General features: G+C 41.7%; 1 protein-coding gene and 1 long non-coding RNA gene across 4 annotated transcripts in view; one reads left to right on the top strand and one right to left on the bottom strand.

The window, feature by feature from the left end:
• Positions 1 to 207: 207 nt before the first annotated feature.
• Positions 208 to 2,083, bottom strand: LOC141940660 (uncharacterized). 2 transcript variants are annotated; one of them, XR_012628051.1, is made up of 2 exons: positions 1,764 to 2,083; positions 208 to 1,460 (listed from the first exon to the last, which is right to left on the bottom strand). It is a non-coding gene; the product is annotated as an uncharacterized LOC141940660 (long non-coding RNA). The 2 variants fall into 2 exon arrangements; XR_012628050.1 differs by having other exon boundaries at positions 208 to 1,427.
• Positions 2,084 to 2,111: 28 nt separating this feature from the next.
• Positions 2,112 to 16,434, top strand: part of PHIP (PHIP subunit of CUL4-Ring ligase complex) — a 118,945-nt gene continuing 104,622 nt past the window's right edge. For both annotated transcript variants that reach the window (XM_074861911.1, XM_074861910.1), the window contains exons 1-6: positions 2,112 to 2,747; positions 2,888 to 2,946; positions 3,119 to 3,148; positions 3,305 to 3,364; positions 13,678 to 13,828; positions 13,940 to 14,038. In XM_074861911.1, the coding sequence (XP_074718012.1) occupies positions 2,702 to 2,747; positions 2,888 to 2,946; positions 3,119 to 3,148; positions 3,305 to 3,364; positions 13,678 to 13,828; positions 13,940 to 14,038 (445 nt within the window). In that variant the 5' untranslated portion in view covers positions 2,112 to 2,701. The remainder of the gene's footprint in view (positions 2,748 to 2,887; positions 2,947 to 3,118; positions 3,149 to 3,304; positions 3,365 to 13,677; positions 13,829 to 13,939; positions 14,039 to 16,434) is intronic.

Raw genomic sequence — 16,434 nt, 5'->3', positions numbered from 1 at the left:
ACTTTCAGACTTCTTAACTGTTAAAATTTCTCTGTTGCTTGGTTTATGGTTTTAGTGATGTCATGCGTAAGTATACTTTCTTTTATGTAAACATCAAGGGAAATTAAAATGTTAATCACATTATTCATGTAGCCCTTTGTTGCAAGAACCACCTATGAGAGACATTACAATACATATTTTACATCGCTAAGAAAAGACTCAAGTCACTTTATTTTTTAAATCTTTATTAAATGGTAAATATGATTTCATTGCCATTTTAATTATTTGAAGTGTGGATTTAAAATAAAGCTGAAACACAGAGTGGTTATTGTTATAAAAACTGGGAAAAAGGAAACACCCGTACATTTTTAAATATATAAAGTGAACATAGCCACAGATAAAACGATCAAATCTAGTATGCACAATTTTACTTCTCAAAAAAAACTATACTACAAAATATATTCATCCTAATGATTACAGACCGCATGTTAGATTATGATTTCAATTTTTTTTTTTAAGGCATTTGATAATTATACATGAAAATGCATAGCTGCTAGGCATCTGCTATATAAATCTGATTTTTATCACTTTTTATAACAGGACTTTATGGAAATACGTGACATTTTCGCCTCCCTTCTCTAACCTTTCACAGTTACGTTTGTGCAATAAAGCAGAAGGGTGGCTGCAGCAAGCTTTCTCGCTGTGCCAAGCACAAAGCTCAAGCAGTAGGCTCGTACACCCAGCTCGCGGGCCTTGGAAGCATACATATAAAAATGCTCAACTCAGCCTTTCCTCAGCTGCACAGAAATACAATTTAAATTGAATTTTGTTAAAAGTTACAGAGTTGAGAGCTTCAGGGTCTTTACACACAAAATATTCTTTGTCTAGTTTCTGTATCATTTCAAACATACTTTTGGTTTTGTTTCACAAGTTACATTAGTTAATAACTGGGGCAAAATAAGTATTAAAAAATGACAGCTTCCCCTGTTTACACTGATCACTGCTAAATTCATTCTTATTGTCCACAGTCACGTTCGTTCTCACAAGGCCCCAATTTGACCTGAGAAAGCACAGATGCATTGCAAACCATGAAGAAAAGTAATTATGCTCCTTTAAACCCCCTCCTCATCGGATACGGATTTTTTAAAAGGTTATTATCAGTGGACATTTTCTTTGTTTTTATTTTCTTTTCCTTTCTGACTATAAGCAGCAAATAAACAGTTACAGCACAAATCTGAACGTTTATTCGGTATCATCAAACTACCAAACATTAAATAAATGAATGATTTAATCGCTAATCAGGCTCCGTACAATGTTGCAGCCTTTCAGGAACCTTGGGTAGGTTATTGATCCGCTAGTGAATTACCTCCAGTTCAGCCATAGGTTGCAGGCATCACCATCCCTCGCTTGTCCTCGCGTTGACAACACTCCTCCTCTTGCCATAGCTCCTAGAAGCCAGAAGATTCGTCAGTCCCGCGTGTCTGATTTGGTCGGCGGCAAGAACAACGAATAAAATCGTTATTAGCCGTTTGGGTTTGGTTCTTCTTTATAAAGGAAAGTTCTCAAACCCTACGAGCCCTTCACCCTCCGCCCCGTGGCGGACCCCGGCCCCAGGCAGAGCTGCCTAGGCGGCCCCGCCAAACAACGTAGAAAAGTGTGTTTCTGGTTGTTTGGGGTTTGTTGGGGTCCGTCCCCGCCCCCCTACCCAAACCCAAGGCACGAACCCGGCCCCGGGCACGATGTTGCAAGAGCAAGAACCAACAACGCGTGACACTGGCACTTACGCGCAGATGCCAGAGCCGCAGCGCCCCGAGGCCCCCGACGGGCTCTGAGGGAGCCCGGGGCTGCCGAAGCCCCGCGCCCGGGAGGGGCCTGGCTACGGGGGCTGGAGGAGCCGCGACAAGCAGAGGGGAGGAGGGCCGGGCTTTCTCAGCCCGCCTCCCCCAGCGGGGCCGCGCTCCCCGGGGGCATTTTGGCTTCGCTCGCTTCCCATTTCTGCGACACTGAAACTCGGTAACTTCCAGCCTCCCCGCCGCCGCCGCCGCGAATAGCCGCTGCCCCGCCGCAGCCCCTCCTCCCCGTGCGTCGTATCCCTCCGCGCTCCGGCCGCCCGCACCTCGCAGAGAAAGCGCCTTTCAGCCGCCAGCCCGCCGCCTTCCCGCCCACCCCGCCTCTGCCGCTCCGACATCTTCTGCCTCAGCCCGCCCGCTAATAAACACGTAGCGCTCGCCCTCGCCCCTTCTCCCCTCAGCCGGGCAGCGCCGGGGACCGCCGCGGCGGCGGCGGCGGGGCGGGAGAGGGGGCAGGAGAAGCCGGCTCCCCCCTTCCCCGCCTGGCCGCCGCCGGGCGCCGGGGACTGAGGGGCGCGGGGGGGGGGAGGGGCGGCGCGCGCGGCGCGGCGCGAGGGGCCGGGAGGGCTGAGGAGGGGGGCGCGGAGGAGAAGGAGGAGGGGACTCTTTCTCCGGGCGGAGGGATCGCGCTCGCTCGCTCGCGTTGGCTGGCGGCGGCGGCAGCGGCGGCGTTGGCGGCGGGTGGCTGTGAGTTGTTGTTTCCTCCTCCTGGCCGTGGGTTGAATGGTGGAGCCGAGACTCTTCCTGGTGAACGAACAGTGACAGCTACCGGGCGGGCGGACGCGTTTCGCTGGGCCCCAACGCTGCCGCGGGAGCGCGGCCCGAGCCCCCCCTCCCCTTCCCCCCCTCCCCTCCCCGGTTTTCGCCTCGCCATGTCCGGGGACGGCGGCAGCAGGCACACGGCGGAGCTGCGAGCGGGTGAGTGCTGGGGGAGCCGCCGTGCGGGGCGGCGGGAACCGAGCGGGAGCCAGAGAGGGGCGGCGGGCAGCGGGGGAAGAAAGGGAAGCCCGCGGGGAAGGGGCGAGCTCCGGGCCTCACCGCCTCTCCTCTCCCCTCAGAGCTCTACTTCCTCATCGCTCGCTTTTTGGAGGACGGACCCTGCCAGCAAGCGGCTCAGGTAGGGGACGGATGGATGGCGCCGCCGGGCCTGGCGGGGAGGGGGCGGCCGGGCAGGGCGGCGGATCGGGCGGCGCGCTCGCAGCCTCGTCCTCTTTCTCCCTTTTTTCTTTTCTTAAAACCGCCCCCCTTTTCTTATTCCCCCCCCCCCCCCCCTTTTGTTGTTGCTGCAGGTCCTGATCCGAGAAGTGGCGGAGAAAGAGGTAAGCGGCGCCGCGCACCCAGCGCTCGCCCCGCCTGCGGCCTCCCTCCCCCTTCCCTCGCTCTCTGGCGCTTCCCCCGCCCCATCCCGGGCGCTGCTGGGGGGCTCCTCGGGGGAGGGGAGCCGCTCACGGGGTGTCCTTTCTTCCCTCCCCTAGCTGCTGCCCAAGCGTACGGACTGGACCGGCAAGGAGCATCCCCGGAGCTACGAGAATCTGGTAAGAGGAGCGGCCGGGGCCGATCGCGGTGCGGCGGGCAAAGTTGTGTTTTTTTTTTTTTTTTTCCCCCCTCACTCTCCCTGAGCAGCCCAATAAAAAAATTGAATTTCCCGCAAAAAAAAATACAACTTAAAAAAAAAAAAAACTTCGGAGAAATTTTTTTTGGCTTTTTTTTTTTTTTTAAAAGCAACCTCGGCCTTCTTCTTCTGCTCCTCCCTCTCGGCGCTGAGGGGGGACGCGGGGCGCTGCGGGGGCCGGCCGGGGCTGCGGGCGCGGGGCCGGCGGCGCGGGGTAAATAACAACAAGCGCCCTGATGCGAGAGCGCCGGCCTCGCCGGGCTGGAAATAGAGGTACGTCATGGCCGTGGTGCGGGCGGGCGGGAGCAGCGCGGGGCGGGGCCAGCGCGGGCAGGCAGGGGGCGGGCGGGCGGGCGGGCGGCTGTCGGGGCCGGCCGGCCAGGCGGGGGCGCTCTCCGCCGCGCCGTCCGCGCACACAATGGCCCCGCGCGGTCGCGGCGCAGCGGCGGCTCCCTCCGCCGGGCCGGGCCGGGCCCCGCGGTGGCCCCGCGGTGGGGCGGCGGGCCGAGCCGGGCGGGAGATCGGGGCCCGGGTGGCTGCGCTGAGGCGTTTTTTTCCTCGCTGTTCTGTTCACTTGGGTCGGGATCTGCACGGGGAAGTGGGCTGTTTTGAGGTGGCCTTCCTGGTCCGGCGTGTGCCCGTGGGCGCTGATAGTGTGCGTTATGTGACTTTACGTTTTTGATAGACAGCGTGTCTGGTGTGTAGGGATAACTGGACCTGCCAGGTTTGCATCACAGATTTGACTTACGTGGTTCTTTGTTTTGCCCTTTTTCTTTTTTTTTTTTTTTTCTTTAAATATCCTACCGTGTGCTTTTTATCTCAGGTGTAGATCAGCAATTAAAAAAAAGTATTGGTTGCAGTGGTGGTGTTCTTGCTAGCAGAGAGAGGCCTGGATATTTGTTTTTTTTAATATGTTGTGAACTACAGTAGTTGGGAAAACAGCAATTAAGATGTCTGAATTGTGTCTGTTAGCAACTTGTTGCTACTACTGTTTTCATTACAGGTGCACTGTTGTATAATTTAGTCTCTGATTTTCTGAATAGAATTTCAGAGAAAGTCTGAGCTCTGCTTGTAGTGTTCATCAAAGCGGGATTTCCCTTCAGGCTTTCTGGTTGGTTATGGCAGTTCTCAACTACAGTACTTCTGAGGCTTAGACATGTGGAGAACTTTTGAGCTCACACAAAAGGAGATGGAACTGTTCCCATCTGTAATGCGTCCGATAAAGACTGTTGGCATATGCGTTATTTTAGTTATATTAGAAACGTTGCAGTATGAATCATAGGCATTTATTGTAGTTGGAACAAGTTTACTTACTGCGTTGGTTTTCTCTGGAGCAAGACGGGGATTGGCCCGGGCATTTTAATGCATGTGTTGTGGAAGATTTGTGCATACCAACACTTTTCAATTTTCCTGAAACCAAAGATCATCAAGAAATTCAACTGGGAATTTCGAAGTGCTGATACTTTTGCATGATATGTTATGATTTATTTACTTATTTGTAAGACTGTAAGGCCATGTTATCTGTTTCAAACAACAGTCAGAAGTTGTTTGGTAAAACTTAGCATGAATCTTTCTCTTTTACTGTATAAATTATAAAGAATCAGAGGTGCAGTCTTGATGTAGAATAGATTTGGCTTTCTTCTGTGTACTCAGGAAATAAAAGGATGCTAAGAAAGAGAAAGTGAGGAAAAAGACATTTTAAAGGTTGAAGTAAGAAGACTTGATGAGAAATAAGCTCATTCAGACCCTTCTTTCCAAGAAACATCTTTTGTTTTTGGAATGCAGGTAAATACTAATTTAGGCAGAATAGGTATGTAATGACATAAGATGTACTTCCTCAAGATTTGGACTTGATCCTGGATAGATATATTTGGAGACATGATGCTGACTAGATCCTTTCTCTTTTCCTAGTTTTCTGTTCCTAACAAAGTTTTGTTAGACTTCCTGATAAACGTTTATATGCCCTTTTCCACCTTGACCCTACCTAGATGTTGGGAGAGGGGGGAAAAGAAATTGGTTACTTTGTTTTTGATGCTTCCCTCCATACTCTCTGTCTGCTCTTGCTTCAGTTGTCAAAGATGTGTGAACTTTGCATTACTTGACATTTTAGGCTTGTGAAAGCTGACACAAAGTATATTTTCAGCGTGACAGTTACATTTCATACAAAAGAAGTGTTTTTCACAGTGTCTTGTTTCATTAAACAAAAACTTGTTTATGTCAAACCAAAGAATCTTTAGCTTTTAAGATAGAGGCTGATTAGAGGCTGATGATGAGTTAACCTTGGGGTTTTTGGGTTTTTTTATTTAAAAAAAATTTCCAGCTTTAAGATGCTGACTCTTCTTTCTGAAGACAGCATGTTTTGTCATGTTTTGGTACCACTTCTCAGACTTGAATGCTTTGAGCTTTCACTAAACTTTGTAGAAGGGGCTGAAGGGAGAAAAGCTAAGAAATAAAAATACCAGTAAATGTAGTGTTAGATGTTTGCCTTTTACTCTAGGAGGGAATAAAAGCTTTGTGTAATAGGGGATGGAAATTAATCCCAGGATTCTGTTTTGTTGTTTGCAAAATCTTGCCTTTTATTATGCATTTATTTAGTTGGATATCATTTCAAGAGAAGATGATGTGCTTGGTTTTCTCCTTGTTTTGAAGACACTTATTTAGGATTTCTTATTAGAGTTAACTTCCTCTTATTAAACTGAAATTCCCAGCCTTAGATATTTTATTTCTGTAACTTAATTTGTACAAATAATGCCAGATCGGATGCAATTTTAATCTTGTAAATTGGTTTCATTTTTCTGTTTGGGCAGTGAGAGTAAATGTTTCATTTTCTTAGAAGCTTAACACCATGCTGTGCATGCTTGTAATGGTACAGGAAAATACACGAATTCATAAATGACATTATACTATGTTTTACATTCCTAAGTGATTTTTTTCTTGAACTCAAATATGTCTACATTGTATTTTTCTACAGTTACCATTTGTGGTATAAACCACTTGAATCTTGCTTTGAGAGTGTAGTCTCTTATTTCAGAGTGCCAATCTTGGTTTTATATCGTCAGTATTAAGATTTCAATTTTTGCTGTAACTAAAGTCTTTCTGAGAATCGAGTCCATGGGGCCACTTTCAACCTAGGTGTACCAAGGATGGTGGGATTCTTCAGCAACAGATCTCAGGGTGTTTTGTATCCTCTAGTATCAGTTGTGAAAACTTATTAATTGTAAGCTAGCTGTTTTCCCCTTCTTCTTGAAAGACAGGATTTCTCATGATGGGGGACAGAAATTGAGGAGTTTTAAGAGTTAACAGCTCTCGTCATCAGAGCAAGGCAGCCTTGTGAGTTGTTTATGGATTGTGGTTAAAGATGTTGTGTTGTGTAGTTAGGCTTTAAAATGCCGAACAAGCTATGGTGCATGATTTGACTCCAGGGTAATTGTTTTCTCATGCTGCAGTTTCACTCTGGGTGTAGCTGCTCTAATGGTATGCCCTGGATGAAAGCTGTGTGTTTCTGCTGCATCCTTTGCACAGACATGAGTGCTCATCAAATGTGCGCTTAGTCAGATAAGGGAGCTGAACTGTCTGAAAAATGGAACAGGACAGAAATCATTTTCCGATGGCTCAGCTCTCCTTTTGGGTGCAGCAGCATGAGTCCTACCCCCACCATGAGGGAGATGGTAGGAGTGCGCATGAAGTGCTTGCGGAATGTGTTGGGGTTGCTCCTTCTGGGAGCAAAGTGGACTTCAGCTGAATGAAGCCAACTGTTAAGATTCACTGCAACAATTCAGAGCTACCACAGAGGGTGGATCGCTTTTTTTACGTTTGTTTGATTGTTTTGGTTTGGGGGTTTTTTTGGTGTGGTGGTTGGCTTTCTTAAAAGGTCTTCTAGGGTACAAGCATCATAGCATATATGATCAGAACCATTGTGTTAACTTTCTTATCCAAAATATTCATGTAACTGTCATTTCCTCAGTTGAATTAAAATTTTGTTCATGTTGGTGGTGGTTGAGGGAGGGAGAAGGCAGGGAATTCACATCCAATAGGAAGACAGTGCAATGAGTTTAGTAAGCAGCATGCCTCAGGAACTGTTTATTACTGTTTTGCTAATGTTTGTCCCTCTTTCCCTGCCCACAATTATTAAATGTGATTTTAAAGTGAAAATGACAAAATGCTATTTTCAGGCCATTCCACTGTTCTTTTTGGTTATGCAAAGGTACATGAAGTTACAGAGTATCTGTGAGACTGGGACACTAAGCACATTGATGCTGTATTTCATTGTTTATATTGAAGTCTTTTATGCAACGTTTTGGTTACTGTTTCATAATTCTGTTTCTTAATAAGTAACCAGATAATAGGTGGTTTGTTTCTTTGGGAAATCTTGTGCTGTAAAGGTGTTCAAAGAAATAGGGAACAAAAAGCTTGCATTGAATCAGAGAGCTGCATCACCATCTAGTTTTTGTTACTAACAGTATTTTGGGGGAAGTCTATGCAGTGGAAGCTGGTCTGAAAAACTTGGCACTGGAGGTAAGAAAACTTGTGAAATTATGGTGATCCTTAGCAATGTTTTTGGCCTCATTAACAGTGCTTCTGTTGGACATAGATCAACTTATTCAACTGATTTCCGTTTAGTTCTGAAAGACAAGCATTTCTGTTCTACAGATTATTCCCATAGCTGAGAATTTAAGTGAATTCAGTTCAAACTACTATATTTTGATCTCATTCATTGTGTGAAGTACCACACATTTGTTCCACGGATAATCGGGAGGATTGGCTAAGTCAACTGTTCAGTGCTAGTTCTTTCAAACTGAGACTAAGAAACACTGGTGAGAGATGGGCTAAAGGGAATATCAAGTTTAAGGTATATGTGTTATTTAAAAAAAATACCCAAACACAACAAAACCCACAAACCATTATGAATGAATTTGAGAGGCACATAGGTGTAGGTAATCTAACAGTAATAGGTATAGTTGAGCATCTTAGTCCATACAGCTGAAAATGCTACTACTGTTCATACCTTCTCTTGTGGTAAGTAGCAAGCTTGCAGTGATCAGTTTGTACTGAGGTTTGAATTTTTTTATTTGCCCTGGCCTCACACCTATTAAAAGCATTAAATGTTTAAAAAACTAGTATGTTCTTGGGATGGCTGGTTTCATATAGGTCTAGTTCATTAGAGAAAAAGTAATCTCATGTTAAAATAATGGGCATTCCTATAGGAAATAGTGGATAAGTATCCATGTACTTCTAGCACAAGCATAATTAGAAAGTATGCAAGAAATAAACGTGATTTGGGGAAAATGCTTAATTCTCCAGTTCTCCCCCCCTTCTTGTTCATTGCCACCTGGACCACCCCCCACCCCAAAAGAAAATGAAAAAGAATGCTTCACAGAAAAGTAATTGCACTTCATTGCAATTCCTAATTTTAAAGTGATAAGGCAGTGGCTGGTGGTACAATTAGATTGATGTTCTGATATAGTACAACAATTACTGTAATTCAATTTGGAGCTTGTTTTGGGTAATATGTTACGTAGCAGAACAGTTAAAGCTGGGATAGATGCTGGTATTAATAGGATTGAGCTCTTGCATCTTGAAATAGAGGTAGCTGTCTGACTTAGATTTTGTTGTTAAATGTCCTTGTGTGGAAATGTGTTTTTCTGAAACATATTTACAGTCAAACGTGTAGTTAAGCATGTTAACTGTTAGCATGCAGGGAAAAAAAAAAACCAACAACAATACTTTGGAGAACATTTCAGTATGCATAGCTCTTAGAGCAGAGCCCAGAATAGGGTCATATTTTACTTGATGTCTAAAACACTGGCAGCAAATAACTGCATTATGTATTACAAATTTAACCAAAGAGTCTAGGTCAAGTCATGATTCTGTTGATGCATTCGTTGTGCTTCTGATGCTGGATTATTCTGCAGAGTCATGCAGAATGAAAATATAAGCACTTAGGTCTATTTCAAAGGTAATAAAGATTTGAATGTTAGTTCAAATAGCTGTGTAGCTGCATTTTGTATATTCCTGTGCTGTTTGCTTGGAATAAGTAAAGTTGGGGTAGTAGTTAAAGGGTAAAGTTGAGGGTAATGCTGCTTCTTATTTTCTAGAAAATACTACTTGTGCTTAAGATCTGAAAATTTTGTACTTGTTAACAGAGTTCTGATTTTTATTACAGCAATGTTTAAGAAATGTTACTAACATGTCTGAAATGAAAAGCCTATTTGAACAAAGAGAGGGTTCATTATTATACTTACAAAAGCATATCTTCTGTGCGTTTGTGTTGGAAGAGAAGAGCACAATTAGATGCTGCAGAAAGCCTAATAGGAGGAAAGAAACCAGCTAGAATTTCAGCTAGGTGGGACTGGCAGAGAAAAAAAACCTGCTGTTTATATACTGTTAGACATCAAAGTTTTGGTATAAAATTTTGAATTTCCTGTTTGTAGAGTCCAGTTTTCACTTTTCATTTAGAGCTGCATGAATTTTAAATAGGTGTACATCTGTTATTTTTTTCCTTTTGCTTTTACTTTCTCCTCTTAAGATCAGAGATTGACATTGAGACAAATTTCCGTCATTCTGTTGAGTTGTTATGAGCTTTTCCGTTTCAGACAAAGCTTGTAAAGTGTCCTTTTAAAAAATCTTAACTACTTTGTCACTTAAATCTGGCTTAAGAATACTCTTGACAGGTTTGGGGTTTTTTTGTTATTATTTGTTTTAGGAGGTGGACACAGGTTGTTACGTATATTTTATATTGGTTCTAGCTTTTTTTTTTTACGGTTTGTCAGCGTGAGAACTGTCTCTTGGTAGGCTGCACCTTAGAAGAATCTGAGCTTTCAAGCCACCCTGTCATTTGATGTATTAAATAAACTTCCTACCTTGTTCTTTCTTGGGTTGTTGCTACCACTTCACGGTTCTCTTTTCTGCTTCCCCCCCCCCTCCCCCCCCCCCCCCCCCCCCCCCCCCCCAAAAAAAAAGTGAGGAATCTAGACTAAGGTGAATTTCTGTTACACACTTTATTTTCATTTGTGACTTCTACTCTAATGCAGAATCTGTCAGACGTACAGATTTGCTCTGGAACAGGCTTACTGGAGAGGTGGTCGATGCCTCAAGCCTGCCAGTGGTTAAGAGGCATTTGGACAATGCTGTTAATACCATGCTTTAACTTTTGGTCAGCCCTGAAGGGGTCAGGCAGTTGGACTAGATAGTTGCAGGTCCGTTTTATCTGGAACTATTCTATTAATATTGTTAAATGCAAATTACTTTTTTCTGATGGAGAAGAAAGTACTTCACCTGGAGAGAACTTAATTGATAGCCTGTTTTTAATAAATAATTTAAGTTCCACCATTTGCTTCTTTATAGAAGGAGAAAAAGGGAAAGAAGTAAGTCCAAATAAAACCTATGAAATAAGAGGCTTTTTCTCTAGCAGATTTTACAGTGAAATGAGGCTTACATTTTTATTTTTAAAAGTTCCTTGTGTGTGCTTTAGTCTTAATGACTCTATGGTTCATGAAATAGTTTCATAAACTTTCTGGAACTGACGTGTTTAAATAGCCAGTGGGTGTTTTGTTTTTTTTTTTGCAAGTGTACAGCTCAGTGTAGTTGAATCGATTTGTTAGTGAGCTGGTTGCAAATGCTGCTTAGTAGCGGACAATGATTATTCAGACAAATGCTGCACAGAAGCATCACAAAACTACTGTGTAACTTGTCATAAATAGCTGTTTTCACACAAATGGACTTAAAGGAGGAGAGACAATAGTGTGGGTATAAGGTATGTATTAAGATAAGGTCTTTAATAGGTATGATCAAGAATAATCCAAGTAGATCTCCTTTTCAAAACATTTGCTTTAAAAACTGCACGAGGAATTGAGCCTACCTAGTTTCTGCTAAAATAAAAAAGTGAACACATGGCTTATGACAGATCATGAGAAGTATGACTCAAGATGTCAGCTAGCTGTAGTTTTGGAATGTGTCAAAGCCGATTTGCTTCATTTACTTCAGATTTTGTGCATTTGTGAGGATGTGTAAAACTGAAGGGTCTTGAGCAGGATAAAATGACAACTGTATTGCGTATGTAGTTCTAATATTTGTGGTTAAACCAACAAAAATCAGTAATTATTAATCTTTGAGAGACAAGTTCAGATTCTGCAGACATGAAGTGTGGTTTCAGATAGAATTACAGAAAGGGCAGTATTTGTTAAGGTTTTGCGCTCCTGTTGATAGGAGCGGAGGAGAACAAAAGCTAAGGAAATGGATCAGGGCTGTTGATGGCAGAAACTGTACATAGCTTTGTCACTTCTTACGGCTAGTTTGTTATTTTAGGGCTCTCAGGCATGTATTTTGACTGATTCCTCCTTTAAGTAGAAAAAAGCAAGTTTTATTTGCATGTTACTGGTAAGAAAAATGAATCAAAATAGCAAGTTCTGAATTCAGGGATTATTTTTTGTTGCTTCTAATGGGATGCCTGTCTGATGACATTGAACGTAGTCATTTTAAATGAACTGATGTAACTTTATAAAAAAAAAGTGTCTAGTATTTTTGAAAGAGAAGCCTTTTTCTTTTTTTAACTTGTGTGAATTTTGTAAATCATTTAACTTTCAGGCAGTCAAATTCAGACAGCTTGCAAGGCTTTCTACAAATGTAATGTAATTCACAGAAGGAAAGCCCTGCTTCCCTGGAAATAGCTAAACATTTCCTGCCGATGGGAAGTAGTGAATGAATTCCTTGTTTTGCTTTGTTTGCTGTGCAGGTTTTGTTTTACCTAGTAAACTCTTTACCTGAACCCAGGAGTTTTTGCTCTTTTACCTTTCTGATTCTCTCCCCCATCCCGCTGAGGGGGAGTGAGCAAGCAGCAGTGTGGGGCTGAGCTGCTGGCTGTGGTTAAACCATGACAAGAGCAAAAAAGAAAACTTTTCCTCCCTCACTAGAAGGTTGCATTGTTGTTGTTGGGAATTACTGGTGTAAGCATGGCTTTTCCAGAGCCTGTTTCAATCATCAGCACTCTTTATGTTAACAAACTGCTAGAATACATGAAGTGATTACAGTGTGTTGGATAGGAGCACATTTGATGAAGAATGAGGTATATTGCTGTTAGTTTGGTATCATGCAGAAGCATCATTCTGCCTAAAATGTCAGTTGTGGCCTTCTCTAGTTGCAGAATAATAAAACATCGCAAGCTTTTACTGCAGTACTTTTTTTTTTCCTTCTGCAAAGTAAAACTCTGAAGACCTATTTCAGGCTGTATGAAGGATAAAACTACTACTTTCCAAATCCTGTACAAGAACTGAAGAAAACAGTTTATATCCTCCATTTTAATTTCATATGTTAAATTTTCTTTGTTGTAGTCTAATCTGACAATAGTTTATACATTTTAAAAATGCTGTTTCTTAACCAAAAGCTTTATGTTAAGAGGATTTTACTGTTGTCACATACACTTAGAAGATTTTTTTCCTTGTTCTATAAGATGGTCGTCTGATCTAGAATTGCAGTAGTTCAAAAGAATGAACTGGTTTTGCCTGGACAGTCATTAATACTTGTTCAACATTATTATAATCAAGTGGTGAGAAGATCTGTTGCTGATAATAGGAGCTTGTTTTGGTACTGTACAGTTGAAAATTATGAGCAGTTACAAAGACTGATCATGTTTGTAGCCTAGTAGAGGACCACATATGCCAATTTTAAAGTTGAATTACTTAAGCCAACTTTTTTGTTTAAAAGCTTTAGATGCTAAAAAAAAATATCCAGTTGTGGAACTTTGTCAAGGTCTTGTGACTTAGCTGAGTTGAGGCAAAAGGGTTTTGTGTTGTCTTCTACAAAGCTATGTTACTAGGTATATGTGAATCTTCCAAGAATTCTGTAGATGTTGCTGTCCTTACAGTTTTTGTCTGGTCTTTATCTTACAGTAGCTTAAGTTGGCCAGACCATTATTTAAATATAATATTGAATACGTACTTCACATTTTTTACTGTGATTATAAAGGAGCTTAATAGTCTATGACCAACTGTGCCTTAAAGTGAGAAAGTAGTAAATACCAACAGTTCTCTGTACAAAGTAGCATGTGCTGAATAGAAGACTTAATTAGGACCAGCTGGAATGAATTATTGTACTTAAAGGTCATTATTTGTTTTTATCCTTAATATACTATAATTTTCTTACAAATTTGTGTAGCAATCTGGAAAAAAAAGATTAAACCAGTAATTCTTAAAAAATATTATGTTCTTTATCAAATGTTTTGTTTGCTCTTTCATATAATAGGTGAAATATTACAGACACTTGGCACCTGATCACTTGCTTCAAATATGCCATCGACTTGGACCGCTTCTAGAGCAAGAAATTCCCCAAAGCGTCCCTGGAGTGCAGACGTTATTAGGAGCTGGCAGACAGTCTTTGCTTCGTACAAACAAAAGTATGAAAATTTTATGAGAATTTCCAGCGTTCTTGATATTTCATGCCCTTTCTGCATTTTTGCATGAAAAAATGCTTGCCTACATTTTTTTGTGTAATTTTTTTAAAACAGGTTGCAAACATGTTGTATGGAAGGGATCTGCTCTTGCTGCGCTACATTGTGGGAGGCCTCCAGAGTCCCCTGTAAATTATGGCAGTCCACCTAGTATAGGTAAGTCAATTTTATTCTGGCATTGCCATTGTAATACCTAACTCCAAGGGTGATTGATTCTTGTGATGATGAGAGCTAAGTAGTAGTTTGTGTCATAGACCTTACCTTTAGTATTTTTATTAAGATGTTGTGTTGTCATATTTACCAGTTTGTATGCAGGGAAGAAATGGGTATTGTCAATGCATATACTAGTTCTGCTCTGAAGCTAATTTTGTATTTGAAGTATGAAATGGCATAAAATACATTTCAACAGTGAATACATAAAAATAAAACTCTTAAAGCTGTAATAAAGGTATCAGTAGGTAAATATATGTTCTATATAACAACTTAAAACCAAGACAGCATGGCCTGCACCTATTGTTGAGGAGAACATCTCATAGACTGTTAACAGTTTTCTTTGGAAAGATTTGAGTGTCTTGCAGTGTCTTTTTTCTGCTCTCTGGTCCATTCAGTAATTTTGTAGCTGTGCTTTAGTTTGCTACACGGTATCATGAAGCATGCATGCGCTGGCTGTACCATTGAAAAACTGAATCTGGGGATCAGAGGTATTCTTTTTCTTTGGTTATTATTTTTAAGCTCTCATGTGGTCACTAAAACATGTTTGTTAGCTTTCAACCTTTTTACAAGAAGATACGTGGTTTTTAAGTTCTGGAGGAAACAAGATGTGTGATATTTTAGGAGATCCTTTAAGGAGCATCCTTTTCTTTTGTCCTGGATAGGAAAATGTGCAAAATCACTAGTCTGTCTTCATCTTACTCTGCTGATGTCCAGGGAAGGGGGAATGATTAAGACCAAATTATCAGTGTGCATTATACCAAAACAGTAGTGGTTTATACCAAAACAGTGGTTGCAGATATATGTGCAGTGTTGGATGAGAGTGAGCAGAGAATATCCAATTGTCTCCTGATCAGGTGCAGCTGCTGCAAAGACAAAGGTTTCTGTCTTGGCAAAAAAGAGAAGATTATTGGAGAACTAATGAGTAAGAATGTACAAATACATAGCCAGGTGCTTTTCAGAATGGAGGCATTTTTAATGGGGTGACTTGCCATTACAATTTTTAAATTTCTAAACTCTCTTTTGGAGGCTATTGGTAGCCTGTAAGTTTTCAATGAATTGGGAGATATATAATTGAGAGAGCTTAATTTGGGCTATTTATATTATTTCTAATGTTGAAACTCAAGACCAAATCTCAAAATGGATTCCATTACACTTTACCCAGAGAATTAATAGTTCTCTCAGCAGCTGAAGCAGAAGCATGCTTACAGCTAAGGAGCTCTTGGATTGAGCACAGCCAATTTTGATTTGGTCAGATGGTGAAGTATTTAGTGTGCTAGTAGCTCTTCCATTCTAAAGCACAAGTTGCAGGCTTTCCATGCTAGATCCTGTAGATCCTTAGAATACAGGAAGAGAACATGGTTTTGCTGGGTGTTTAGAGTAAAGTTTTCAGAACCTTCTTAGCTAGTGTGTGTATTGGTCAGAGGTGGTTCACTTGTGTAGGGCCTGAATCCATTCCATGTGGTTTTGTTTAGAGCTGTTCTTGGTATTTATGTAGAGAGTTGTTTCTGCGTGGCACTCTAGATGCAGGGGACAAAATGCTTGTTGCTGAATAGAATAATTACCCTCTTGAGTGTCTGTGCATTGGCTTGAAGACTGTAAACTTGGAAAATCTTGGGCTAAAATAGCAGGTATTTCTTCAAGGTGACTGGAGGACTGAACTATCTAATAGTCAAGATTTCTTTAGTGGTTGCCTTACCTTTTCCTTTACTTGGGAATACACATTGGAGAAATCGGAATGGAAGAAGTCTGTTTTGTATTGTACTGTAGCTTGCTCCACGGTATGTATTTTTTCAAGGGAAAAAGACCAGTGTGTGAAATCCGTGGCAGCTGGAGTTCAAAGAAAGTTGTAGAGTTGCTGTGGTAGTGGAATTAAATGTTAAGAAAAATAGCTTTCAGACTCTTTCTAGGGAAGAACAAGTAAGGCTTTCTAAATAAATGTTATTTTTATTGAACCTTTTGCAGAGCACTGAATATTTTGCAAAATTACAGTTATTTCAACATGCCACTTTTTTCATGACCAATAATTTCCTTTTCCAAACATTGAGATAAGTGCTGGTAACTGAATGTTTTCAACTGTGAAGTGTATTCAGATTTTTTTGGATGTCTGGTTCAGAGCTGTGTGTTGAAGCATTTGATTTTTTGACTTACCCTATTCTAATTTGATCCTCTCGAAATCATGAGCTGGAATGACACTTCTTTTATAAATTAAGCTAGAAAATTTTGTTTCCTTAAATAACTTCTCAATTTTCCCTTGGGAAGGCTGTATGTTGTGTATTTGTCCAACAAAAAAAATTTAGAACCTATTATTCTTCAGGCTGTATGTATTTTGGGTGGAGAAC

Source organism: Strix uralensis, chromosome 3 (genome assembly GCF_047716275.1).
Source record: "Strix uralensis isolate ZFMK-TIS-50842 chromosome 3, bStrUra1, whole genome shotgun sequence".
Lineage (NCBI taxonomy): Eukaryota > Metazoa > Chordata > Aves > Strigiformes > Strigidae > Strix > Strix uralensis.
Note: the sequence above shows the minus strand (reverse complement) of the source record. Positions and strands in the feature narration are given on the sequence as shown.